The sequence below is a fragment of the Crotalus tigris genome, unplaced genomic scaffold, assembly GCF_016545835.1.
Source record: "Crotalus tigris isolate CLP2741 ecotype Arizona unplaced genomic scaffold, ASM1654583v1 scf7180000024316.1084291, whole genome shotgun sequence".
In the NCBI taxonomy this organism is placed as follows: Eukaryota; Metazoa; Chordata; class Lepidosauria; order Squamata; family Viperidae; genus Crotalus; species Crotalus tigris.
Window position 1 is genome coordinate 977,355 of NW_024100488.1, and position 27,294 is coordinate 1,004,648.

Genomic DNA, 27,294 nt, shown 5'->3' on the forward strand with positions numbered 1-27,294 from the left:
CAGTCCAGCTGATCGGCGCTTCTTCTGGGCTCAGCAGAAGTACCAGGATCAGCGCTGAGTTGCAGCTGGATCCTGGCGCTGATCCTGGCGCTTCTGCTGAGCCCTGACAGCCCTGCAGCTCCAGCCGTCTCTCACTCAGGCTTGTGCGGTGCTGCCACCGGTTCAGCTCATTCCCCTCCCCCACTACCCCTTTTCTAGGATGGCTGCATACCCCCTGCCAGGTGCCAATGTACCACAGGTGGTACCCGTACCACTGGTTGAAAAGCCCTGGACTAGATGACCTCCAAGGTCCCTTCTGTCTCCAAACTAAGCTTTCTCCGTGCAATGTGAAAGAGCTATTTTTACAAGCTCTCAATTGATCTCTTATGATCAATTAGTAGCCTTTGTGAATTTTCCAGGGGATCTTCTATTTTCTTTTGTTTAAAATACCAGCAATAATAACAGCAGCAGCAATGGAAAGCCAGAACAGCTGCAATAGCTATACTAGTCTCCCTTTAATTCTTTGCTAGCAAAATTTAAACTTAACCCACAAATAGCCTGGCGCGGAAGCGACTGCCTGTGAAGGCTCCTAGATTGGGGCTCCGTCCCATATTTGGGGTGCACCAGGTTGCCCTGATAGACCGGTTTCACCGGAAAACACTTAACAGCTGCAAAGGGGTCACCCACCCACGTTATCTGTTCTTGCAGGAAGCTTTAATGCTACTTGCCTGGTATCAGAATAACAGTGTTGGAAGGGACCTTGGAGGTCCTAGTCCAACCCCCTTCCCAAGCGGGAGACCCTAGACCAGGGGTAGGCAACCTTGGCTCTTTTATGCCTCGTGGACTTCAACTCCCAGAATTCCTGAGCCAGCATGGCTCAGCTTGGAAACCTCTCCCTTTCCTCTCAGCATGGCTGGCTCAGGAATTCTGGGAGTTGAAGTCCACGAGTCCTAAAAGAGCCAAGGTTGCCTACCCCTGCCCTAGACCATTCCGGGCCAATGGCTGTCCATTCTCTTCTTAAAAACCTCCAGTGATGGAGCACCCACAACTTCTGGAGGCCAGTCATTCCACTGATCAATTGACCCACAACCTCTTCGCCAGCCCAGCCCAGCCCAAGGTACCTCTGTTCTGATCTTTGCGAGAGCAACAGGAAGTCTGCAAGACTTTTTGGTCCTGATGGGTGGATTTTGGGGAACGCCGGAAACCAGGATCCCAGACGCTGCACAATCCACAAAGGTGCCGATCCTCTTCCTTTCCCTTGCTTGCCAAGAGTTGTAGAGCTTCTCCAATGTTCCTTCAACCTCTTTGTAGCCTGTTGTCCAGATTTATAACCAGGCTTAAAACAAGCTAACCATGTTCTACACCCAGGATGATGCAGGCTTTCGCCCCACCTCTGTGATGTTGAAATGGCTGCTCAGAATTAAAACCAGGGGATTTTTCCAAATATTTGCTGACTGTCCCAACAAAGGGTTGACATCTGCTAAGACAGCCTGTAATGCACTCATATCTCTTCCTGCCAACAAGTTTTGCTGTACATTTCAAGCCAGAGAAGTCATTTTCAAGACAACAGATTCTGAGCCACAAAGAGGGGGAGATCCCTAACCTTGGCACCCAGGGGTGGTCTTGCCAAAACTGGAATGGTCAGCTCCTTCCGGCGGTCCTGCATACAGGGAGGACCTTCTACCAGAGTCAGTTGTAAGGAGAGGCTGCACAATTGTGCACCACTTTGAAAATATCAATCCAATCCACCCGATTCTCGGTTTTCGTCACGGCTGCCTGAACTTTAAGTTTGCTTTCCATTTCTGATACTTCCCCCCCGACACAGAGATCACCAATTATGCTGTGATTGAGAGACAGATTTAGCCATCTTGGCTGTATGAATGAATACAAAGCTACCAGGAAGTAACCAGGTTTGTGTCTGTTTGACCATTTTATCAGATTGAAAGCAAGCTTGATACAGAAGCGAGACAACAGAGGCAGCTTATATTGACCAGTGTCAGAAAAAATAATTTGGGGTTCCAACTCAAGCTGGGGTTGTGCAAGAATAAATAAAAATGGAATCTAGATAGCTGTGAGGAAACAAGAAATATTTATTCCCCAAAAGCAAAGAGCTTTGCTTTAGGGGCAGCTGCAGAGAAATGGGGTACAGCAAGATTGTTTTATAGGGGAGCTTGTCCCAGGTGTGGAATTGTGTATATGCTGATTCTAGGGTGACGCTGGAAGGGTGTGGTGTGTATAAGATTATAGAACACGTTATAGAATGTTGGGCAAGCAAAATGGACATCTTCATACATGCAAGGTTTGGCCAGACCAAGGTTACGGCTATATCCCAGAGGCATCTTGCAGGATTTTAGGAATATCCAGGAGCAACAGGTGCGTGTGAAAAAGTGAGCAGGGGAGTGTGGTTGATTGTTTCTGAGGAAAAAGGCAACCAAGTTGATAATCAGCTCCAGAAACGGAATGCACCATTCTTTCAGCCCCAGTGGGCTGATTCTGAACCAGAATTGAACAAAAACTATTTTAATCAACTGCCCCTCCTTTTTCTTCCTGTATTCCTTTTCCTCCCTCAAATATAAGATTATAAAGCAAGAGGAAAAACAAAGCTAAGTGTTCCAATGGGAATTTCTATTTAGGTCCGTGTTTTTCAGCCTTGGCAGCTTGAAGATGTGTGGACTTCAACTTCCAGAATTCCCCAGCCAACATGTAAATAAACTTTTACAATGGGTGGACTTCAATTCCCAGAATTCCCCAGGCAGGACGCAGTTGGGCTGTTTGGTGCTGTTGGCAGAGGCTTTTTTCTTTTCCTGGTTTTTATCTTCCGCGTGGGCTTGGCATTCGGCCGCCGTAGCTGGATCTTCCCCGTTTTTTGGGAGAAGAAGGCTACGTGTGGTCTTCGTTACCATCTTGGATTTGTCTCTTGACATTTATGAGCAGAACTCTCTCTCTCTCTGGAGGAGATTGAAATAGTCCCTTGAGCACGGGACATCCCACGCCTCTTGATCTCCGTGAATCCCCATCCTGTCTCTGAGAGTGCCTTTCCAAAAGATTGCAAGGAATGGCACTAACAGGCAAATCCTACGGGTTGCTGAGAGAGGTATGGTGAGACACTCTCGGCAAGACGGCTTCTGTCCAGAATCTTTCCAACGTCTACACGATGTTGTGATTTGTCTTCTTGTATTGGAGGACAAGCTCAGGGCTTTGGGTGTCGGGTTGAGTGATTGCTGTAGCTCAGGGGTAGTCAACCTTGGCTCTTTTATGACTCGTGGACTTCAGCTCCCAGAATTCCTGAGCCAGCTAAGCTGGCTCAGGAATTCTGGGAGTTGAAGTCCACGAGTCATAAAAGAGCCAAGGTTGACTACCCCTGCTGTAGCTGAACACCCAGAAGGTTGTAGCCCTGCAAGGACCACAAAGCAGAAATGGAAACACTTCACAAAAAGGCATTTCTCAGCCAACATCAGGGGCTCCTAGCAGGAAGTCCAAGGAGATCCTTCAACCAGCCACTTCCAGGGAGAACACCCTCTTCAGATTTGGTCTGGAGTGGATTCCATTTCAGCTGTCTGTGGGGGAAGAAAGGGGCTGCCCCCCAGTCTCTTTCCTTCGTTATGGAACCCCCTGTGCATCACAGCTACCAGGTATCTGAAGAGGCCCTAGGAACAGGAAGAAGAAAAAAAGAGAAGGCCATTTTTAAAATAAATCTAGGCGTCATACAAGTAATTCTTGACTTATGGCAAGTGAGACCAAGATTTCAAGCTGTCAAGTTGGAGGAGGAGGAGGAGGAGATATATGGGGTCTCTGGTGGTTTTCTTGCAGATCTTTCATGACGCAACTAGGTAGTCATCAGTGCTAGAAAGGAGAAGAGTTGGAAGGAGGAAGAGGAGCAGGAGGAGCAGGAGTGGGAGCAGGAGAACTGTGGGGTCCCTGGTGCTCTCTGAGCTGGGTTGTTTTCTTGCAGACATTTCATAACCCAAGTAGATAATATCATTAGGATATTGTTTTCTGCTTGATTGTTTATTGTTAATGCCCGATTATCTTCCAAATTCCCCTTACCTGCCAGGCCTTTTCAACCTCCAGAGTCCAATCATCTTTGAGAATTGGCCGAACAGCCTGGATGAATTGAATTCCAATGTACTGAAGAAGAAAAAAAGGGAGAGAGAGAGAGAGAGAAATATAAAATGCCAAAGAAACAACGGTAATTTTGGAAAAGAGAGACAGGGAGGTGGATTACCTGCTGTGAATTACTGACATCTTTTACAGCTATTAGATTGCTTTAAAATATATGTGTTGCGGGTTGCAGACATTTTAAGAGATGCAGTCATAGTTATACAATAACATCTGAGAAAAGAGGATAAAATTTTATGGTGCAATTCCCTCCTTCGCTTCACTCCATGAATTTTACAAAGGTGTAGGCTTGGTCATTGTTCATTTTTCTTCCTCTTGGGTTTTCATGCTGCAAAATTCTTTCTTTCTTTCTTTCTTTCTTTCTTTCTTTCTTTCTTTCTTTCTTTCTTTCTTTTAGCAATCAGGTAAAAAAAAAATCTAAACACACCAAAAAGCAACGCATTTGCATGCTTTTACAGGAGACAGGTGTAGATGCCCCACCAGCAATGCCTCTAAGCAATTACAAAAGCAAGGAAATTAACCCCCAGGGAACATTGTTGTCCTTCCTGATGTAAAAGCAGTGGCAGAACCTGGGGGTGGCATTAAAACAGGAATCAGCCTAGAATCCCTACATAGCCACAAGCGAACTAAGTCCAACTTCCCTTGAATTCTGAGAACCTGTATCTAATTCCTAGCAGGTGCTAACATTTGGTTGAGAAGGTTCCTGCCCGTAGGCCCATAGCAATAAATCAGCTGAATTGAACTTTCACGTGTGGACCTGGTCTTTCACCCCTGACCCATCTAACACCCTGTGGTCGGTTTCTGTCTGCAAAAGTAGCTCCATACCAGTTGGACAACGTCCAGATGGTTTGTGAAGAGGGCAACTGCAGAGCCACAGTCTTCTAAATGTACTTTTTTTATTATGCAAACTATAAAAAGGAAGGCGTGATTTCTCCGTTCTTCTCTTTCTTGTGAAATCAGTAAGAGAATCCTTTTTAACTGAAACATTTCAAACAAATTATAAATTAAATAATCCTCATCTCAGTGTCATAATTAGGGGGTCTAGCGTACCGAGGCTCTCATCTAGAAGCCAAATTTGGCCATCAGGGCGGAGTCAAAGGAGGGATAAGCCTAGCATCCCTCCATAGCCACCAAACGTTTGGGCACCAGGGACTAGTTCCATGGAGAGAGGTTTTTCCACAGACAGACCGGAGGGTGCATGGTTTTGTGTGCTGCTGCATCCCACGAATGGGACTTTGCTTGTTTGTGCGGACCGGTTGCTGGCATGCTGCGGCCCGGTACCGGTCCACGGACCAGGGATTGGGGACCCTGGTCTAAGTCCAATGTCCCTTGAATTCTATTAACCCTTCTCTAACTCCTCGTAGGTGCTAACGTTAGTGGAGAAGATTCCTGCATGCCGGCTTTTAGCAATGAAATAGTTTAATGGAAGATCAATTCACGTGGACCTGAGACCTTCCACTCTAAAAAGGGAGAAGATCAAAAAGCTATCAGGAATAGCCTTCTTAGACAATTAGGAATATCCTTCTTAGAAGATTCAAGATTCGAATTGCTTAATCCTTCAACAGGGTGTATAGGGGCACCCCAACCTTTGAATTCAGCCGAGCCTTGGTAGCCCTCTTGCTGCTCTTCATCTCACCTCGTAGTAGTTGGGGGGAGCTTTATAATGGAAGTGGTTCTTGCCCAGCTGAAAGGCGAGAGCCTCCAGCTTGGGTTCTTGATCCAGTCGAGCCACGCTCTTCTCGATGAAGGACATCACTCTAGGGAGGGCGAGAGAACAGAGGAGAGCTCTTTTGGGGCATGTGTTCATCCTCAGTGGGACTCACGACCCCATTCCTAGGAAATCTACGAAGGCCCCTAGCAAAGTTTTGGGCAGGACAGAGGTTCCGATTTAGCCTTGCATAAGAGAGGAGAGAAGAGAGGAATTCTCCGAATTACAGGAAACGTCTAGGAAAGCGAAGGAAAGCAACTCTCTCTTCCCATCCACAGCTCCCTAGAGTCTGTGGGGCGGGGCAGAGTGGGGGGAAATGGCGGGAGGAGAGGGGCTTGGGGGTCCCGAAGCACTGAGGTCATCATTTTAGAGTCTAGATTTGGGTTGTTCAACCTTGGCAGCTTTGAGATGGGTGGATTTCAACTCCCAGAATTTCCTACACACAGTTTTCTTTGACCTGATTTGGTCTGCAAATGTATCTCTTGGCTGTGTTCCTTTTCTGGATCGCCGTTGGATCCATTCCATGAAATTACAAATGAATATCTAAACCATTGTTTCTCAACCTTGGCAACCTGAAGATGTGAGCTGGCTGGGGAATTCTGGAAGTTGAAGTCCACACAGCTTCAGGCTGCCAAGGTTGAGAAACCCTGGCCTAGATATGCTAATTTCTTCCTTGGCTTTCAGGGACTATTTTAATCTCCTCCAGAGAGAGAGAGAGAGTTCTGCTCATAAATGTCAAGAGACAAATCCAAGATGGTAACGAAGACCACACGTATCCTTCCTCTCCCAAAAAACGGGGAAGATCTAGATACGGCGGCCAAACACCAAGCCCACGCAGAAGATAAAAACCAGGAAAAGAAGAAAGCCTCTGCCAAACAGCACCAAAACAGCCCAACTGCATCCTGCCTGGGGACTTCTGGGAATTGAAGTCCACCCATTGCAAAAGTTCATTAGCATGCTGGCTGGGGAATTCTGGGAATTGAAGTCCACAAGACCTAAAGTGGCCAAAGTTGGACACCCTTCCCCGATGCCATTCCAGACAAGTGGCTTCCGGTCTCTTCTTAAAAACCTCCAGTGATGGAGTGCCCACAGCCTCTGGTGGCAAGTTGTTCCACTGGCTGATGGTTCTCACTGTTAGGAAATTTCTCCTTATTCCTAGGTCACGGAAGGATACACATCCCCTTGTGTTGCCCACAGCCACAATGAAGGATCCAAGCGTCGCCTGAGAACATCTCCAAAGGAGAAGGTGAAGCTCCATCCAGCTGCCCCTGTTGTTTGGGTGGAGGAGACCCAGAAGCCTGGCCCAAGTTGGACCTTCAGACCCACCTGAGCCCATGGGCTTGAAGCTCTTTACTCATCTTCAGCTGTTGCAGATCGTCTACGTCCCGGAAGAGGAAAAAGACGTCCTTACACTCGGGGTGGGTCTCAAAGAGTCTGGAGAAGAAACAGGAGACAGTCCAGATCGCAGCTTCCTTGGGGGGAAGTCTTTGGGAAAATGGGATCTTCTTCCTGCAACCTGCAATGGTCGGTGAGGACCTCAAAAGACAGGAGGAGGAGGAGGAGGAGGAGGAGTTGCAGAATAGGCAATGGTCAGATAAGAGACCTGGCAGCCCTCAGGAAGAAAAGGGGCCTGGCAAACATCTCGGAAGGGAACCTCCCCACTTTCTGGGACTGTAAAGGTGAGGGGGCAGAAATGAACTTTCCAGCTTGCAAGCCCTCCTGAGGACTACGAGGCCTCTTATCTGGCCGTTGCCTATTCTGCAACTCCTCCTCCTCCTGCCTCTCTTCTCGCAGACCCCTCCCCATGTTCAGAGACATAGTTGAACCCCTTTTCTTTCCCACCCCATCTTTGCTCTGCCACCACCCCTTCCCCCTCCCCCACTGGTTTTATGGCATCTGCTTTGGCTAACAAAAGGGGGCAAACACAAGCATTGTTTAAGGAATGTTTATCCTGGCTTTTGTCATCGTGATCCCAGGATGTTTAAAGCTCTCGTCAAACAAAAGCCGTGCCAACACAATCTATAAAAGCCATCTGAAAAGCACATGTGAAAACAGCACAGCAAACCCAGCCGAGCTGCGCGGAAAAGAGACCGCTTCCTAGAGACGGCTCCCCATGGATGGACGTGCCCGTAAGATGCCCGAGAAAGTCACTTGGCAATAAAATCTATTGCTCCTTTTATTTATTATTTTTTTTAAGGCCAGGCGTGCCTCCGTGGCAGATTGCACCCCCGAGGTTTCAAAACTCAGCTGCCGCCTCCCGTCTTTTTCCTCCACCCATCCTGGCAAGGGTCAAGCCAGGAATAGAACAGAACAGAACATTGGAACAGAACAGAACAAACTCAGTATACATATAAGGGACAAATGATAAATCACAATCATAATCATAAAAATACAATCACCATAAATCATAAGGTACAACACTCAGCAATAGTCATGAGATACTAAATAAATGCAATCAACATCAATCGTAATTGATAGTCATAAGATGCTAAAGGCGTAGGTAATAGGAAAAATGAGAAGGATAATAGTAATACAGCCCTACTAATGATTTGACAGCTCAGTGCAAAAGGGGGACAGTGCTGTGGGAATTAGGTGTTCAGCAGAGTGATGGCACGGGGGGGGGGGAAACTATCTTTGTGTCTAATTGTTTTGTCGTGCAATGCCCTATAACAGGGATCCTCAACCTTGGCAACTTTAAGACTTGTGGACTTCAACTCCCAGCAAAGCTGGCTGAGGAATTCTGGGAGTTAAAGTCCACAAGTCTTAAAGTTGTCAAGGTTGAGGACCCCCGCCCTATAGCACCGTCCATAGGAGGGAACTTGAAACCTTTTGCACCCTGCATGTGAGAAGACTGTAGATATGTTCTCAGCCCTCTTTCTCGTTCATGCAGGGTACAGGTCCTCAGTGGAAGGCAGGCTGGTTGTAATTGTTTTTTTCTGCAGTCCTAACTATCCGTGGGAGTCTGTGTCTGTCTTGTTGGGTTGTTGTGCCAAACCAGACACACAGAGGTGAGTGACTCAATAATTCACCTCTAGAACCGCATCAGCAGCCCCTGGGACGGTCTGAGCTTTCTGAGTTGGTGCAGGAAGAACATTCTTTGTTGTGCTTTTTTAATGATGGGCCTTTTAATATAAGTCATGTGGAAAAGGTTAAATTGGAAAGTTTTTTGCAGAAAGGCAATGTGGCTGGGCTCCAGCGAGCTTTCTCCGTTGCTCTTACCCCAGCGAAAACAAAGAAAGGCAACACAACTTTGCGACACATCATTCCGATGTTGAAAAGGATGCATTGAAGTGTTGACTCTTCCCTAGCTCTCTATCTCTAAGTGCCTGGCCAGGACTAAATAACAAACAGCTCGCCCTTTTCTATCTATCAAATTCTTTGAATGTTGTGGTTTCATTAAAAGGGACTTAGGATGAATCCAGCCGTCTCTGCTCAAGGATGGAAGACGTGATCAGTCTTGGGAAGTGGATGCAGCCACTTAAAAATATGTAGTTAATTAAAGCGCTTTGAGGACCACCGTGTCGGGGTCTGCGCCTCTCTTCATGGGAAGAAATTGCACGGAAGATGGATAAGGATTTGTCATCGCTGGGAGATTCAGAGGCGCTGGCAGTTGGGTGGCATATAAATGTGATAAATTATTCTTATGATTATGCAGGTTTAGAATCTGAAGCGGCTGCGATTGAAATAGCCGTGACAAAGTGGGAGTTAAAAATGAGGAATTGGATGCAGGCAGTCCTGGACTTATGACTCACCCCTCAGTTTCGGTGGAACTGAATTAATCCACGGCCAATTTGGAAGCAATAGCTGGATTCAGAATCCAAATGGTTGCGAAACATTTATTCCGAGTAACTCTAAATCCAGGTAGTCCTTCACTTAGGACCACAACTCAGCTCAAAATGCTTGTCAGAAGGTTCGCAAAAAGGGATCACAGGACACGCTCCCCCCGGGACACAGCAACCGTCACAAGTAGAAGTTGCCAAGCATCTGAATTTTGATCATGTCACCGTGGAGATGCTACAACAGTCATGAAAAATGGTCATAAATCAGCTTTTTCAATGCTGTTGTAATTCTGAAGGGTCACTAAACAAGTGGTTGTAAGTCAAGGACTAACTGTACCCTCGCGGTCATAATGGGCACTTTGCAGGCTGATGGTTGTGAGAAGGCGAAGGTTTTTGGCAACCAAACCTTTGAAAGACTCTGTTGTCCCTTGTCAACAAACTTAATAATTAAAAAAAAAAACCCTCCCTTTTTCACAATCCTGAAAACCTCCCTTTTTCACAACCCTGGAGTCCCTCTTAAAAATTCTGTGGCTGGTTGACCGAAAGACGATGGGTGTAGTTCTACCTGGCCGTCTTTTGCAACCTAGACAATCATTTGTCTGAAATGATAGAGGGTCTCCAGCTCAAGCAGGGGGCTGGACTAGAAGACCTTCAAAGTCCCTTCCAACTCGGTGATTCGACGTTCTGCGTTCTCTCTCTTTCTGCTGCCAACGTGAACAAACTGGATTCGCAGGGACGCCAAGTGAAAAACAGCCCAAAGGACTTGCAGAATTGGACTCCTCCAGCGGTTCTCCTTTGGAACAATCACTTGTAATCTCAGGCCTTCCTCTATATTGCTCTCACTTTAATTAGCGAGGAGCATTTGAATGGGGGCAGCCAAGCCGATGCCAGCCCCCTCCGCTTCTAAACAAAACCCACCAGGTAAGGTGCCTAGGTCTGCAAAACAACGGAGCGCACCTGGGGTGGATAGTAGGCAGGAAGATTCCACAATAGGCTTTGCAAGAAAAGAGAGAGAGCTCTTAAGCTCCCAGGGGGCAGGAGAGGCATTAAGCCAGCAGGACCCCCAGGGGGTGAAGACCCCAAGGGGCACAAGAGAGTTTTGCGAGGGGGGGGGAAGCTATTATTGTTGAAATATATTTGTTAGTAGTGTCTGTTTTTTAATGCATATTTTTCTTCTTGTCTTGTTTCGTTTTGCTTTGTTCTTGTTTCCTTCTTTTTTTGTCTTTTGGAGTTTGTCATCTAGCTTTGGCAATAATAAAATAAAATAAAAATTATTAAAAAAAGAGAGCCAGCAAGAGGGGGCTGTAGAAGGGAGAGCAGCCTGGGAATCCTCACCTTCCTTCTCTCTCTTCCAACAGCAGCCTTTGCTCTTGGCAAACAGGGATCCCCTTTCCAACAGGTTGCAGAGCTTCTGAGCAGATTCTCATCCAGGGTTGATCCAGGCTGACCTGCGAACAAGTTTGCAGGTCAGACGCTTCCCTCGTTCGCAAGTCAGCGTGGATCAGCCCTGCTGGGAGACTCTGCAGCTGCCTGATTTCCAGATGCGGAACAGTTTCCTGGGGCGGAAAATGCTTTTTGGCTTGGTGTGAGTCTGACAATCATGCCTGGAATTTATTGCCTCATTGAATTACTTGCCTACATCTTAGGGAAGTAAACACTGACTGTCTACAGCAGTGGCCGTTTCAGTAGGGCTGGCCAGAACAGGAGGAGGACTGTGGGGTCCTTGGTGCTCTCTGAGCTGGATGGTTTTTTTGCAGACATTTCATGACCTAGCTAGGTAACATCATCCGTGCTAGAAGGGAGGGGGGTTTGTGGAGTGGAGGAGAAGGAGAAGAGGGGGAAAGGTGGAAGAAGAGGATTATGGGGTCCTTGGTGCTCTCTGAGCTCAGTGGTTTTCTTGCAGACATTTCATAACCCAGCTAGGAACCTCTCTCCCTTCTAACTCTGATGATGTTATCTAGTTGGGTCATGAAACATTTGCAACAAAAAAAAACAAGCACAGAGAACAGCCAGGATGGCCTCCTCCTCTTCCTCCCCCTCTTCTCTACAAACCTTCTAGCACTGATGATGTTACCTAGCTGGGTAACGAAACGTTTCCCAAAAAAAAAACCAACCAAGCACAGCGAGCACCCAAGACTCCACAATTCAACTCTGAGCTACGCAGATTCTCTTCTAGTGGGCCCCAAAACCCAGCTGTGGGACTGTGCCAAAGCCAGATCCCTAAGCTGTAGCCCCCCACCCCTGCCACCCATTTTCCACCACTCCATCTAGACAAGGCTGGATCTGGGCACTCGGTCCCAAACCTGCTCCAGGCGGGGTCTGCTCTCCAAACTGCCTCCTTCCTGCCTCCTTCTTGGAATTTGGAAGCTTCTGGACTGTCTCTGCTTGTAGCCGGCCTCCTTCTGCCCGCTGCTCTTTTTGGGTCTCTCTGGTGCTCCTGCCTCCCGTTTTCTCCCTCCCTCCCTCCCCAAAGCCCCCGTGAGTTTGCCGGACAGAAAACAGACTCTGCAAAAGTCGGTGCCAATCAAAGGCAACGGTTGTGTGTTTTGTGGAGAGATTCCAGGAGGGGGACAGCAGGTCTGCCTGCATACGTGTAGATGTGCAGATGTGCAGTCTCAGAGCACCAGGCAGGACAGACCCCACGCCACCTGCTGCCCTGAAAAAAAAAACCTCTGAGCCTGTTCAAAGGGCACGTTGCCACGAAATGGCTGCAATGTGGTGTCCCTGGGCATTGGTAAGTATAGGTCAGGGGTAGGCAACCTTGGCTCTTTTATGACTGGTGGACTTAACTCCCAGAATTCCCGAGCCAGCATGGGGGAACTATGGCCCCTCATGACTGGTGGACTTCAACTCCCAGAATTCCTGGGCCAGCCTGGCTCAGCTTGGAAACCTCTCCCTTTCCCCTCAGCATGGCTGTCTCAGGAATTCTGGGAGTTGAAGTCCACCAGTCATAAAAGAACCAAGGTTGCCTACCCCTGATATAGTCCATGATTTACAAGCATTCATTTAGCGACCGTTGCAAGTTGCAACAGCACTGAAAAATATGACTTGTGACCGGTCCTCACATTTACAGCATCACAACCGCCCCATAGTCGCATCATCCAAATTCAGGTGCTTGGAAACTGCCATAGTGTTGACGACGGTCGCAATATCCCGGGGTCACGTGATCACTGCTGGCGACCGTCCCAGCTGGGGAAGTCGGGACAGGTGTGTCAGACCAAGAAGGAAGTCTGAGCATCAACGGGGGGGGGTGTCTTCAAAGGGGCATTGGGGTTGATCGGGAGCGTCTCCCTGCGATGGAAGCCAGTCCTGGCGCATTGGATGTCCTTGTTGGGAAGCCCAGGGTGGGGGGTGGGGGGGGGTCACCCAAGCTAAACCAAGATGAAAGCCGAAGCGTGGGAGCAGGCTGCAGATCCCAAGAGATGCAACTTTGGGATGACTCATCTTGCAAAGGGCAGTTCTCTCCCCCAGACAAACACTATTTTATTTCATTTCATTAAATTTGATTTAGAAGCTCCCTCCCTGGGCTGCCGACCTCCGTGGGTGGCTGAGTGTTTATTAAGGAAGAGAAACCGGACAGTGGAGAAGAATGAACCCCACACATGAGGGAGGGAGGGGGGGGACAAATGTTGCCCCCCCCACCCTGTCCAAAGCCTGGGGGGACAGCCAGGTCTTTGGGGGACATCTTCTGGAGGGCAGGGGATGCCCCCCAGATCTCTGGGGGAGAGGCAGAGGCAGTAACAGAGGAGACCTCCCCTACAGTTTTACTGCTAGTGCTCAACTTACAAGCCTCCGTTTAATGGTGGTTCAACGTTACAACAGCACTGAAAATGGTGCTATGACCGATTTCCCCACTTTTGACCGTTGTCCCAAAGGTTTTTTTTTTTTTTCAAAAGGCAACTGGAGTTTGTTTTTCCTGGAATACCTTTCGCTTCTCACCCAGGGAGCTTCTTCGCTTCTGAATGAATCTTCTGACTCATTCACTCAGAACTGAAGAGGCTCCTTGGATGAGAAGCGAAACATCTTCACGGAATAAAGCCTGGTTGTCTTTTGGAAAAGCGCCTTCAGGACAACCCTGACCTGGAAGACGCTATCTCCAGAGACCCTCGTGACCGCTGCAGCATCCTTAGGGTCACGGGATCAAAGACTGGCCTTCCCCAACCAGCTCCTCAGTTGTGGCTTGTGTTGTGTTGACCGGGACGCTCCTCTTGCAAAGAGAGAAACGGCGCCTTACCCAATGAAGACAATGATCCCCACTCGGGCGATGTTCTTATGGAGGATGTTCCAGGACTCCCGAATCCACTCCTTCTGGGCCTGGGAGAGGGGGAACGCTCCCTCCCCCTCCCCTCTGCTGCCATCCGCCCCTTCCTCCTCAAGGCCCAGGGCTGAGCCCCTCCAGGCTTCAGAGACAGCTGGATCCGCTGCGTCCCCCGTGCTGGAGAAGGCGCATCCCATCTGCACCGCAGGCTTTCCTACCCTTGAACAACAAAGACAGACAGGTGCCAATCCAGAGATGGGATGAACTGGGGTCAGGCAAGTAGTTCTTCAAATCTCAGACTGGGAGGGGTGGGGGGAGAGATAGACACTCAGTTATTGCTTGACTGCGGGCAGTGGTGTTTGTCAGGCTTGGCCACTTTAAGACGTGTGGACTTCAACTCCCAGAATCCCCCAGCTGGCTCTTAGGAATTCTGTGGGTTGAAGTCCACACGTCTTAAAGTGGCCAAGTTTGGAGACCCCGGCTTTATAAGCGAGGTTAACTTGGTGACCCCCTTAAAGAGGAATTCTGGGAGTTGAAGTCCACGCGTCTTAAAGTGGTCAAGACTGAGAAACATTGGCACAGAGGGACTCACTTCAAAGTGCAAATTCAACCGCAGGGAGTCCTTGATCTACAACCATTCATTTAGTGACCGTTCAAAGTTACAGCGGCAATGAAAAACAGACTTAGGACTGTTTTTCAGTTATGACCTCTGCAGCATCCCCAGGGTCATGTGATCAAAATTCAGGCACTCAGCAACCGACTCACAGTTATGATGGTCGCAGTGTCCCAATGGGGAAGCCGGATTCACTTAACAACCGGGTTACTAACTTATCAACTGCAGTGATTCACTTAACAACTGAGGCAGGAAAGGTTGTAAAATGGGGCAAAATTCGCTTAACAAATTTCTCACTCAACAACAGAAATTTTGGGCTCAAGTGTGGTTGTATACCGAGGACTTTGTATAATATGCTTCATTAAATTAACCCGCGTTAGATTTTTTTCTCCAAAGAGGCAAGGTCAACATGTCCAAGTCGAGCTGGCCTTCATTCCACCCTGAAAGAGAACTCGTGGTTTTCCCCAGTTGTTCAATCTCAGTAGCATCTTGTTTCTCTTTTTCAAATTTGTTTATTGCGGGTCTGCTTTATTTTAAGCAGGCCGGGTGTCACCCTGCTGGAGAATCCAGCTGCCGGCAGCCCAGCGGGGAATATCTGAAACCAGCAAAGCCGCCACAGAATAATATGGCAAGTGCCGAGGGTTTGGGGGAATCACGGAAAAGGTGGAAAGGGAGGAGGAGGAGGTGGCAGAAGAAAACAAAGACTATGGGGTCTTTGGTGCTCTCTGGGCTGGGTAGTTTTCTTACAGATATTTCATGACCCAAGTAGGTAATATCATCAGTGCTAGAAGGGAGAGGGATAGGAGGAGGAGAAGAGAGGAGGAGGAGGAGGAGAAGAGGCGAAGAGAAGGAGGAGAGGAAGAGTATTGTGAGATCCTCTCTGAGCTTGGTGGTTTTCTCGTAGACGCTTCCTGACCCCACTAGGTAACATCATCAGTGCTAGGAGGGGTTTGCTCTCTGTTTATATATATATATAGCTACTTCCAGCACTGATGATGTTATCTAGCTTGGATCATGACACACGTCTGCAATAAAACAACCAAGCTCGGTCCTTTGTTGATCAGTGGAAACAGGCAGATCAGGAATGGTGAGCAGGAGAGCCTCGGTGATGCCTCCTTTAACCATCTCAGATGGGACATCTCCAGGTAGGCTGTTCTGCTTCTCTCCAGTGGTCAACGCAGGTTTGATCTGGCTAGCTCTTTGTCATCAACCATATGAGGAACGGTTGCTGGAATTGGGTATGTCTAGTCTAATGAAGAGAAGGACGAACATGATAGCAGCCTTCCAATATCTCAGGGGCTGCCCCAAAGAAGAGGGAGTCAAGCTGTTCTCCAAAGCACCCGAAGGCAGGACAAGAACCAACGGGTGGAAACTAATCAAGGAAAGAAGCAACCTAGAACTAAGGAGAAACTTCCTGACAGTCAGAACGATTAACCACGGGAAGGGCTTGCCTCCAGGAGTTGTGGGTGCTCCATCACGGAAGGCTTTTAAGAAGAGACTGGACAGCCATTTGTCTGGAATGGTATGGAGTAAGAGTGTCCAACCTTGGGAACTTTAAGACTTGTGAACTTCAAAGCCCAGAATTCCCCAGCCAGCAATTTTGGGAGTTGAAATCCACAAGGCTTAAAAGTTCCAAGGTTGGACACCCTGGTCTAGGTCTCCTGTTGAGCAGGAGGTTGGACTAGAAGCCCTCCAAGTTCCCTCCCAATTCTATATCCCCCCTCTCACCTCCCTTTGATGGCTGGAAGATTTGCAAGAGGTCCAGAAAGAGGCTTGTACCCCCACCTCAACCTGGAGAAGCGCCTCTGCCTGAAAGAAGGAAGATTCAGCAAGTGCCTACTTACCAACGCAAGGGCTTCCTGAGGTGGTCCAGGCGGAAGAGCCGAGTGCGAGAAGATTCCTTTTGCAGAGATAAAAGAGCAAAGCTTTCACACCCAGCTTGTGGTCTCCCCCCTTCACTCTCTTGGCTCTGCTGCAATTCCCAGCCAGGTGCATCCCAGACGGGCTGGAGAACATGCAGGCATCCTCCAGATCCTAAAGTCTGCCTGGTTTGGGTCCGAGCTCACGTGGGTTAATGGGCAACAGAGCTGCCTTTGCTGCTGGCTTTCCAGCCTCGGGGAGATCAATATCTGTTTGCCCAAAAGTCCTGGGGGGGGGGGGAGAAGAAAGGAACAACGAAAAGGAGCTTGTGCCGAAGCTGCCAGGGGAATTCTAGTTTTTCCAGCTTACTGGAAGGATTGGTGTGCCAGTTTGGTCCTGTAATTAAAGGTGCTGGGTGTAGTTCTGGGTGAGTTTGGGCCAGTCTCTGTCCCCCTCTCTCTCTGTCTCTTTCTAGGGAGGAAGGAACGGAGGGAGGCAGAGACAAAAAAAAGAAAAAGGAAGGCAGAGGAAAGAAGAAAAGTGGAGGGGGAGACAGGGTGGAAGAAAGAAAAGAAAGTAAAAGAAGGGGGAAGGCAGGCAGAGGAAGGAAGGCCAGGGAAGAAAGAAAGAAAGAAAGAAAGAAAGAAAGAAAGAAAGAAAGAAAGAAAGAAAGAAAAAGAGTGAGCCTTACTTTTGTCTTGAGTGGCTCTAATCACTTTAATGCAACCAAATGATTTTTAAAAGCCGCAAATTCCCTCCCCCCATACTGTCCAGTGTCTTGAAGCACGTAGCCTCCCCTGCACCCCCTTCCAAGGCTTCCGGATGCCCCCGAGCCCAGGGCTCCCAGGCCGCTTGTGGGCTGCTCCCGACCTCCTGCTCTTGGGGGAAGGACGCTTACCAGAAGCCCCTCCGGCCTGGGTGGGCAGAGTCCCTGGGGCTGCTTTCCCACCCTTCAGTGGCATTAAACAGGCTGAAGGGCTGCACTGCCTGGAAACCCTCTGATGGGGGGGGGGGAAGCAGAGGGGCTGAGCTCAGGCACATGGTTCCTCATCATGACCCATCGTCACACGGAAGACAACGCAGCAGAAAAAGCAGAATTGTGGAGAGGAGAGAGAGGAAGCATGAAGACTGTGGGGTCCTCGGTGGTCTCCAAGCTTGCATGTTTTCTTGCAGACGTTTCATGACCCAGCTAGGTAACATCATCAGTGCTTGTGAGGTGGGGGTCTAAACTACTGCATAAAAACAGGACACCCATTCGGGTTCCCCTATTTTATGATCCCCAGGGGCTCCCTTGGATGGAAAACAGCCATCCTTGGCTGTCAGGGAAGGCTCAGGAACCAAGCAGCTGGAGACAGATCACCTGGGGATCCCATGAACCCCCCCCCCCCGCCAGGAGATCCTGGGAGGCGACACATCGTAAAATGGCCGTATTGCTCTACAGATCAATACCGTTTGCTGCAGATAAATGAGATTATCTCTTTCCCAAAAAATGCCATTTTCCTGCACAAGCTCCCCTATTACCTTTGAGGGGATTCCTGCAGGTCCCTGTGTGCAGATCACACACCCAGCCGTCAGATCCCCCAGCCTCTTACTAATCGGCTTTGTAAGCAGCCATGTAATTTTTCCCTTCTCTTCCAGGAGGGAAAATTCCGCTGATTGTTACTGTGACTAAACCCCATCGCTCAGCCCAATACATTGTTGTCCATGCAGGTTTGCACATTTATTTTTTTCTTGGAGAAAACGCTGGTGCCCAAAGACGCTGAGGCTTCCAGATATTTGATGCAGGCAACTTCTTTCCTTGTGCTTTTGCAAGCTGCTAGAATCCTGGTCTGGGTCCAAAGTTTTTTTGAATCTTTCAGATCTGCAAAGATAAAGCACCAGCCCCAAGGAAATTACCTTGTTTTGGAATTTGTTTTTCCATAAATATGTGCCCACACTGGCCCTTTCATTCCTATGGGGGTGTATTGCTTCTGATTTTGGAATTTGAAAAAAGTGGCATCTCCCCAATATAAATCATATTCGGGGGAAAAAAAGATGTACCAATTGAGGGCTGAAATGAGGGGTCCTTGATGTTTTCTGTGCTGGTTGTTTCCTTGCAGACGTTTCATGACCCAGGTAGGTAACATCATTAGTGCTAAAAGAAACTAGGGTTTGCAAGGAGGCGGCGGAGGATGACAGTGGGGTCCTTGGTGATCTCTGAGTTTGCTGGTTTCCTTGCAGATGACCCAGCTAGATAACATCATCAGTGCCAGAAGGGAGAGGGGTTTGCAGAAAGGAGGGCTGTGGGGTCCTTGGTGCTCTCAGGGTTTGGTAGTTTTCTTGTAAACATTTCATTACCAAACTAGGTAACATCACTAGCGCAAACTCTTGCCCTTCTCGCTGATGATATTACCTAGTTGGGTCATGAGAGGTCTGCAAGGAAACCACCAAACTCAAGAGAGCACCAAAAGGATGTGTAAGGTTAGGCTTAACTACTCCTCCCCTCTGCAAACCAAATTCTTACAAGAGAAATACATTTTGGTGCTGCCTGTTTTCTCCCGTAAATAATCTAGTTATTTAAAGCTGCCAAAGGGGGTCTGGATCACTGTAAAATGGGTTCTAGAACAATTCTAGCTTTGAGACCCCCCCCCTTCAGAAATGGCCCCACCGCGGGTTCCAAAGGATTTTTAAAAATGCAATCCACTTCTGGACGAGAGATGCTGGAATGCTTCCTTGGAAGAGGCAGTGGCCGTCTGCAGCACAGCCGCTCAGTGTAAAGGCCGGAAGAAGCGTCTCAGTTTGACAGAAAACGATTCTGGATTAAGACACGAGACGTCTCTGGGACAAAGTCCAAGCTGAACCGGTGACCTAACAACGGATTTCAACCCTATTCCTGGAAACGGATCCAATTGCTCAGTGGAAACCTGGCTGTGCTGCACAGCAAAACAGCTGCAATTTGCAACTTTGGACGCTTTGGCGGGTTCTTCTGGCCAGACCCTGGGGTGCTATTTTAATTAATCTTCAGAAATCGTGGGTGCTCCATCACTGGAGGTTTTTAAGAAGAGGCTGGACAGTCACTGGTCTGAAATGGTACAGGTTCTCCTGCTTGAGCGGGGGGCTGGACTAGAAGACCTCCGAGGTCCCTTCCAGCTCTATTCTAGTCTAATTTGTATTTGGCTTTTATCCCGACTTTATTGACACAACCTAGAAAGCGATCAGGGAGCTCCAGAGCAAAATCTGGCAGAGGAGGTCCAAAGCCGTGTCCCCAGAGGGCCCCCCCACCTCCCCATCGTTCACCCACAAATGCACCAAGAGGCGTTTGTGTGACAGTTGTTTCTTTTCCAAAGGACTCGGAACCAGCAAAACGGGAAGCGACACAATCGAGAATTCCCAATTGGCGACCTTCCCCCCTCTCAAGCGTTTTTGCCACGCTTAACCCTCGCCCGGCTTTTCTGCAACTACCAGTGAATCCAGTTCGGTCCCTCCCCAGCCTTCTGGTTCTCCCTCTCAAGGCACTGAAGCCAATGGAGGCTTGATCTGGCGAGGAGGAAGGAGGCAAGATCCCTTCTCGGGATCTCCTGGAGTCCGGCACGTTGCCACTGTCTTCTCAATGCTCAGAAGACAATCTCTTGGCTGGGGGTCGCCAACTGTTGACCCTTTGCACCTCTAGTTGGGCCGGGTGGTCAGGGCCGGTTCCAGCCAGCACTCTTAGGATGTTGGGCTCCGCTGGCAGGTCCAGCCTCGTGGTTTCAGGTTCCCGGTTTCGGGGATGTCTCGGCCACCCCACCGTTGACCCTCTGCAGCTCCAACGCGGCCGAGAGAGGATGCGTCAGGCTGACCTGAGCGTTACTGAACGAGGAGATCCTCCCGCTGCCCCCAATCTGGATGTTGACGGTGGTGGAGTAACTGGCCTTCTGAGGACACTTCTCGGGGAACCGAACTGCGTCCAGGTTTAAGGGGGGTCCCCATTTGGGGCAACGCTCCCCCATCTCAAGCTGCAGTCTTGGGGGGTTGACCAACCACCCCTCTTGGTTGACGTATTTCAAACACAGGTTCGGCACGTTTGGCCACCTGATGCTGTCCAGTTCGTGGGAGTGGGGGGCACTTCCGGATGAGGCCTCGGAGCCGTTGTGGGCACCCCCCAAGAATTCCTGGTGCCCCCCATTGGGGGCTGGTTCTTTGGATGCCCTGTTGCTGGGGAGGAAGCTCCTCTGGGTTCTCAAACAGGCTGTGGGACAGCCTGGTGTCCAGGGCTCTGGGTGGGCCATGGGGATGGGGGGCTGCCTCTGCGGGTGGAGCCCCAGAGGCCTGAAAGTGCAGGGCTGGGCTCCTCCTGGAAGGGGTGAACACATCCTGGGCCTCACGGGGGACTGCACACGAGAGTTGGGGGCCGAGGCAGAGGAGAAGGGGGGGCAGCGCTCAAGAGCCGGGGGTCCTGGCAAGGAGGGTCTGCATGGGGACAGGGAGAGGGGCCCAGGGCTGATGCACTGAGAGGAGGAAGAGGAGGAGGAGGGCGTCTCTGGCCTTCCCGGGTTCCGATAACGCTTGGGTGCCGACTTGGGGAGTGAAGCCAGGGGGTCGGCTGGCAGCCAGGGCCCCTGGGGGTCCTCGGGGGGAGGGACGCCATTCCTCTTGGCCAAGCTTTGAGAGATGCAAGAAGCGGCGATGCACCTAGAAATGGCGGCAGCGCTGGAGGAGAGGCACCGGCGGACGGGGGAGGAGGGGAGGAATTTGGGGAGCGGCACCCCCGGGCATTGTCCCGCCATACACACGGAGGACTCCGCCCCAGCCGGGACTTCAGGAGGGGCAGCAGGAAGGGGATCCTGGGGTGGGGAGGGCGGCCCCTCGGCGGAGGAGTCCAGCGGCAGGGGCTGGGTGGCCTTGGCAGGCCCAGAAGCAGCAGTAGGATTTGGAGGGCCCTGCTGGAGCCCCCCCAGCAGCGTCCCAGAGGTTTCCTGGCCGACTCCTGCCGCCTCTCGGTCCGGTCCCTTGATCTCCGAAAAAGGGGGCGAACGGCGTCTCCCCCCAGTGCTTGTCGGGGAGTGGCCCTTTTCTGGTGCCGGGGCCAAAGGCCCCCCCAACAGGCAGTGGGGTATCACGGTCTTTGCTTCCTCGGGGGGCTCTGAAGAGACGGAAGCATTGTCAGAATGGAGGTCACTGAGACGCTGCTGCAGTTGGAGGGCAGGGCTGGCCTGCTCTGCACCCACAGAAAACTCGGGGTGCAATCTGAGCTCGGAAGGCTGACTGCCCCCCTCCCTATTCCAGCCTGGCTGAGGGGGAGACGGGTTTTCGTGCTCCATGCGTTGTGAGGCTTTGGCGTGCGTCTTCTCTCCTCTTACGGGGAGCCCCGAAGGTGGGGGCAGTGGTTCGTGCGAGTCACGCTGCAGCGAGGCCAGGATCTCTGGAGAAAGAAGCCGGCAAGGTCGGTCACTGCGAAGCATCACGGCCGTTTCACGAGTGGCGGCCACCAGAGGCGCGTTTTCCTGGATGCCCATCACGTGCGGGAGGGACTCGTGGACGAGCACATGGCCATAGATTTGGGGTTCACCTGTGGGGAGAGAGAGGCAGGAGGCACAATGAGACACCTGGCTTCCTCCAGGGGAGACCGACAACGGCAGGGAATTGGATCTAGTTAATCCTGGAGTCCTCAACTTACGGCTGGAATGGAGCCGGGAATTTGCATGAGGTCGAGGCACCCACATGGCCAGACCTGAGTATACAAGTTTTCTGCAACGGCCATTAAGCAAAAGCTGCAGTTGTTAAGCAAATCAATGTATTTCTGGGGGTATTTTTTGAGAGTCTCTTTGAGTGGCTTAGAAATGCAGGATATAAAGGAAGGTGGGAAGGAGTGGAGGCAGGCAGGAAGGAGATGGGAATGGGAGGGAGGGAAAGGGAGGGAGAGAGGGATGAAAGAAGGAAAAAGATGAGGAAGGGAGGAAGGAGAGAGAAAGAAAGAGAAAGAGAGAGAGGAAGGAAGGCTATTAAGTGCCCACATCTGAGATGACCATGGAGCATCCTGTGTAGGCAGCAGCTTTTGTGCCAGTTTTCCCAGTTCAGTCTGTGGTATGAACTGGGCCTTAGAAATCGTCTACCCGGCTGGGCACCTGGGGGGGGGGCAAGGCAGAACGCCCACTGAGGGCTGGGAGGGTGGACTCACACTGGGGCAGGCTTCCTCCTGGCCGGCTCTCTTGCAAGGCTACCTGGCCCCTGCCCAGGGCCGTCTGCCGGGACCCCCGGGGCCGCACGCCGGGCCTCTCCAGGCCCCCCTTCTGGGCTTTCAGCCGGCCGATCTTCTCGCTGTACATCCTGGCCAGGGCCTGGACCTTGCTGATTATCCGCTCGGAGTTCTCCAGGAGGCAGGGCTCCCCGTCGCCCCGGTAGAGTCCCAAGGCCGGGAGGAAGTCCGCAGAGGCAGGGACCCCCTCCTTCGCCCACCCTTCCTTCGGCTGCCCGGGGGGGACGCTCCCATCTGGCTCTCTGCTGGGGCCCCGGAAAGGGTCCTCCAAGTCTGAATCCTCCACAATGCAGAGGGGCTCTGCGTAGGGGGGCCGATCGGGGGAGCAGAAGGCTCTCCGGCTGACCCCCGGAGCCCCCTCCTTTGGGGCGTCCTTCGCGCTCCGCTCCTTCTCCTGCCAAACCCGCCGGATCTCCGCACACGATCGGAACCCGGGCTCGGCGGGACCCTCCTCCGATCCATTACTCGGCTCCTGCTGCTTTCCTTCTCTCCCCGACGCATCAGAGGGTTCCCCCTTAACCTGGGGTCTCTCCGGCTGCGCAGGGAAGCGACCCGCATCCGAATGGTCCCGCTCGATTGTTGTGAGCGTCCGACTCCGTCCGGAGGTGGTTTTGGGGACGGAAAGATGTTGGCTGTTGCAGGACTGACTCCGGGTCCGGCTCAGCTGGCCGGATTGAGGGCGGAGCCTTCTGAGCTGGGCTCCTCCCTCTTCCTCTCCCGGAGCCTCCTGCTGCTTCAAGATGTTGTTGAACCGCAGGACGGATTCTCGCACCACCCCGGGGGGAACAGGGGGGACCCCCTCTTCCTTGGTGACCTCCGGCCCCTTCTTGCCCCCTTCCACACTTTGGTAGTAGCTCTGGATCTTCTCCAGCAGAACCCAGTCGTCCCTGGTTGGGTTGGGGTCCTCCTCCTCGTTTTTCTCCTCGCTGCCGAAGCCGCCCGTGGAGGTTATGGGGCAGGAGTGTGGCCGGGTAGAGGAGCTGGGGGTCTGGCTTTCCTCCTGGGTGGTCTCCTGCCCTATGGAGGCAGAGCTGCTGGTCTCCTCAAAGGGGAGACCTTCCAGGACGTGTAGCGGAGATGGACTGGCTGATTCCTGCGTTCGGTGGAGGTCCTCTTCTTCAGAAGAGTCGCTGCCAAAGGGGTGGGGGAGCCTGGGGAGCAGCTGTTCTTGGAGGGGGCTCCCTTGGGGAAGGAGAGAGGGGGCCTCCTCCTGGAAGACCCCATTCTCCTCCTCTTCTTCCACTTTGTCCTCCAGTTCTTCTACGCCATCGTTGGGCAGGAGCTGATCCTGAACGCAGGGCAGAAGACAAACACAGACTTGACACAGCCCGAGAACAGCACGGACCTCCATTCCCTCTCTGGGGTGGCTTCAGACAAGCTTCTGCTCCCCTGAGTTATCATCCCCAGGGGCTTCGACCCCCAAATCTTGTCAGGACACATAGCCAGAGAGACGCCTCTTGGAGATACTGTCCAGATCATCTGGAGAACATCTGTTTGGGCCAGCTGCCTATCCTTCAGGAAGCCCTTTCACCAAACAGGACTCTTGGAGGGAAGTCAGTTGCCAATTGTCTTCTCTAAGGGAATGTAGCAGGGTTTCTGAGCATACACAGAAAGCTTTCCCCTAAGTCCCTGCAGATGGTTTCCTTATGGCTCTGCAGTATCGGAAGCTGGAAGTCACACTCTATGGCCAGTGCTTCTCGATCTTGGCAACTTGAAGATGGGTGGACTTCAATTCCCAGAATTCCCCAGCCAGCAGAGCAAGCAGTGGAAGGGGGCAAGCCGAGCTGGCTGGGGAATTCTGGGATTTGAAGTCCACCCATCTTCAAGTTGCCAAGGTTGAAAAACACTTACAAGGTCCCTTTGAGGGTCACCCTCTCTTCCGTGCCTTATCAGGAACAGGCTTCAAATATAAATCTAATAAATAATAATAAATGATTTAATAAATAATAATAATTTAAATAATAATAAACTATTGATAGCACTCAGACATCTCCCGCTTCACCCTCCTTCACAGCCCTCTCTAAGCGGTTCACAGAGTCAGCCTGTTGCCCCCCCCCAACAATCCGGGTCCTCATTTTACCGACCTCGGAATGATGAAAGGCCAAGTCGACCCTGAGCCGGTGAGGATTGAACTGCCGACAGTCGGCACTCAGCAGAATTAGCCTGCGATTCCAATCACGGCGCCACCACAGCACCACGATTAGTATTAACAGATAATAATAATAATAACCACCACCTCCGAGAGGTTACCTGCAGAGCCGAGCTGGGGGCTTCCGAGCTACTTTCTTTCCAAAACCTCCCTTCCATTCCGGTTTCCTTGTCCAAGCCCCGCTGGCTAAGCAATTCCAGGATCTCCTCGGTGATGGAGAGGTTCGTGGTGAGCGGGTCTTGTGCCAGGGAGAATTCGGCCTCCTCTGCTTCCAGATCCGAAGGTTCGGCGTCCTCCTCCGGTTTGGCTGAGGCCAGTGTGCAGGAGCTGCTGGAGGAGTGGAGGGGCTCGCTGGCGGGGAAGAGGTCTCCCTCACTGTCCGCGTGCTGCAAAGAAGGAGGGTGTAGGACAGGGGCCTGCAACCTTGACAACTGTAAGACTTGTGGACTTCAGCTCCCAGAATTCCTCAGCCAGCTATGCTGGGAGCTGAAGTCCACAAGTCTTAAAGTTGTCAAGGTTGCAGACCCCCTGGTGTAGGAGAAGGAATGGCAGAGCTAGGGGGCGGAGTGAAAAGAGGCATCAGCCTAGAATCCCTACATAGTCACAAACAAAGAGATACACTCGCAGTTACACATAACATCCGAGAAAAGAGGATAAAATTCTACGGTGTAATTCCCTCGCCTCATTCCATGAATTTTACAATAGCCTAGGCTCGGTCCTTATTCTTTTGTCTTCTCTTTCTTCCCAGGTCTAAGTCGCTGAACGTAGAACTAAATCAAGGTATTAAGTCGTCACCGTGTCTTCACTGTTTGCTAGAAGTTCAACTGCTCATCTTTGGAATTGCCATGTTTTATTCTACTATAAACATCCATTTTAAAAAAATCATTATCTACATTGCTTTCTATTCCCTGATGTGAACCAATTTCCAGAAGGCTACTTTCTCGGGATAAAACGGAGGAAAGGAAAAGGAAAAATATAAACATATACATAGATAAATGTAAAATGAAAAAATCAAACATCTTCCTACAAGAAATGTCTCCCTCCCCCCCCCCAGGAACAGCCATAGGTCACACCTGGGAAACTCACCTTTAACCTGGCCACATCTGGAAAGGTCCCGGCAGGGAAAAGACGAAGACGGGGGAGGAAAGAGAAGGAGAGAGAGAGAGAGAGAGAAAAAAATATCACATCATAGGCATTTCGTTTTTCGTGGGAAATTCAGTACTGGATGAAGGAAATTGTTGCATCAATCCGTTGGAGCGATGCCACTTTGGCAGAGGTTTTTATGAGTTGCAGCCCCATTTACTAGATCACCAGGGGTTTATAATTCTCTGGAAAATCGTGGCACTCCAGAGTTGCAGGCAACCAAATGGGCTGCACCATCACAGATCCGTTCTTAGTCTCAAAAAAACACCCACACCCACACATAATATATATATTAAACAATAAAATATACGAACACCAGGAAGTTATAAAACTATAAAAAGTTTTAATAAAACCAGAATAAAACCAAGCTTTCGCTGGCATCTGCCAGCATCATCAGGGTAGTCTCCAGTTGATGGGAGAAGCTATTTATAAGTATGGCGTTCTTTGCGCCCGGCTTCTTGACCTCGTCATGGGTCCCAGCCAATCCACCTGCGTTTTGATCGTAGTTTCTGTGTTGCAAGCTGTAATTTCCTCACTTTCCTTGATTGGCTGGGACCCATGACGAGGTCAAGAAGCCGGGCGCAAAGAACGCCACACTTATAAATAGCTTCTCCCATCAACTGGAGACTACCCTGATGATGCTGGCAGATGCCAGCGAAAGCTGGTTTTATTCTGGTTTTATTAAAACTTTTTATAGTTTTATAACTTCCTGGTGTTCGTATATTTTATTGTTTAATATGAGTCTACCCAGGAATCACTGTTTTGTTTTTAATATTCTTAATTATATATATATATATATATATATATATATATATATATATATTTGGAATGAGTCACAAAACGAGAGCGGAGCAGACCCGGAGGAGGTCCTGGCTGTTGGGGCGAGGTCCTCAACATTTCCATGCCAGGAAGAAGCCACCCTGTTCCTCTAGCACAGGGATAGGCAACCTTGGCTCTTTTATGACTCGTGGACTTCAACTCCCAGAATTCCTGAGCCAGCCATGCTGAGGGGAAAGGAAGAGGTTTCCAAGCTGAGCCGTGCTGGCTCAGGAATTCTGGGAGTTGAAGTCCATCAGTCATGAAGGGGCCATAGTTCCCCATGCTGGCTCAGGAATTCTGGGAGTTGAAGTCCATGAGTCATAAAAGAGCCAAGGTTGCCTATCCCTGCTCTAGCTGGCCACAGGACGGCCCACTTCCTTTCTGCCTCTTCTAACCTGGCTTTTGGAAGAAAGAGATAGTCCTGTTTAACGACCATTCGCAGTTCAGCAAAGGAAAAACGACTTATGGCCGGTCCTCGCACTTGCGACCACAGCAGTTAGGCCTTCAAAATCCAGGCAGTTGGCAACCGGCCTGTCTCTACGACAGCTGCAGTGTCCCAGGGTTGTCTGATCTCTATTTGTGACCTTCCCTGGATTCCGATAAGCGGAGCCAGTGGGGGAGGCTGGACTTGCTTGAGGACTAGGCCATTTACT

At 50.5% G+C, this 27,294-nt stretch overlaps 2 protein-coding genes across 7 annotated transcripts in view; both read right to left on the bottom strand.

Moving 5' to 3' along the window:
- Positions 1-3,326: 3,326 nt before the first annotated feature.
- Positions 3,327-16,398, bottom strand: LOC120299857 (neuroglobin-like). Its single transcript, XM_039325122.1, has 6 exons — positions 16,301-16,398; positions 13,820-14,062; positions 7,133-7,240; positions 5,735-5,855; positions 4,027-4,107; positions 3,327-3,626 (listed from the first exon to the last, which is right to left on the bottom strand). The coding sequence occupies exons 2-6, from the start codon at positions 14,038-14,040 to the stop codon at positions 3,501-3,503; spliced, it is 657 nt and encodes a 218-aa protein (XP_039181056.1). The 5' UTR covers positions 14,041-14,062; positions 16,301-16,398; the 3' UTR covers positions 3,327-3,500.
- A 3,219-nt stretch (positions 16,399-19,617) lies between these two features.
- Positions 19,618-27,294, bottom strand: part of PLEKHG2 (pleckstrin homology and RhoGEF domain containing G2) — a 53,451-nt gene continuing 45,774 nt past the window's right edge. For all 6 annotated transcript variants that reach the window (XM_039325097.1, XM_039325092.1, XM_039325095.1 and 3 more), the window contains 4 exons: positions 25,766-25,782; positions 24,781-25,065; positions 22,453-23,818; positions 19,618-21,843 (listed from right to left, as the gene is read on the bottom strand). In XM_039325097.1, the coding sequence (XP_039181031.1) occupies positions 20,045-21,843; positions 22,453-23,818; positions 24,781-25,065; positions 25,766-25,782 (3,467 nt within the window). In that variant the 3' untranslated portion in view covers positions 19,618-20,044. The remainder of the gene's footprint in view (positions 21,844-22,452; positions 23,819-24,780; positions 25,066-25,765; positions 25,783-27,294) is intronic.

Coding starts and splice junctions, on each gene's coding strand:
- LOC120299857 (XM_039325122.1), bottom strand. CDS start 14,040: ATGGGATGCGCCTTCTCCAGCACGGGGGACGCAGCGGATCCAGCTGTC. Junction 7,241..13,819: donor GGGATCATTGTCTTCATTGG/GTAAGGCGCCGT, acceptor TTTCTTCTCCAG/ACTCTTTGAGACCCACCCCG. Junction 4,108..5,734: donor CTCCCCCCAACTACTACGAG/GTGAGATGAAGA, acceptor TTTCTTCTTCAG/TACATTGGAATTCAATTCAT.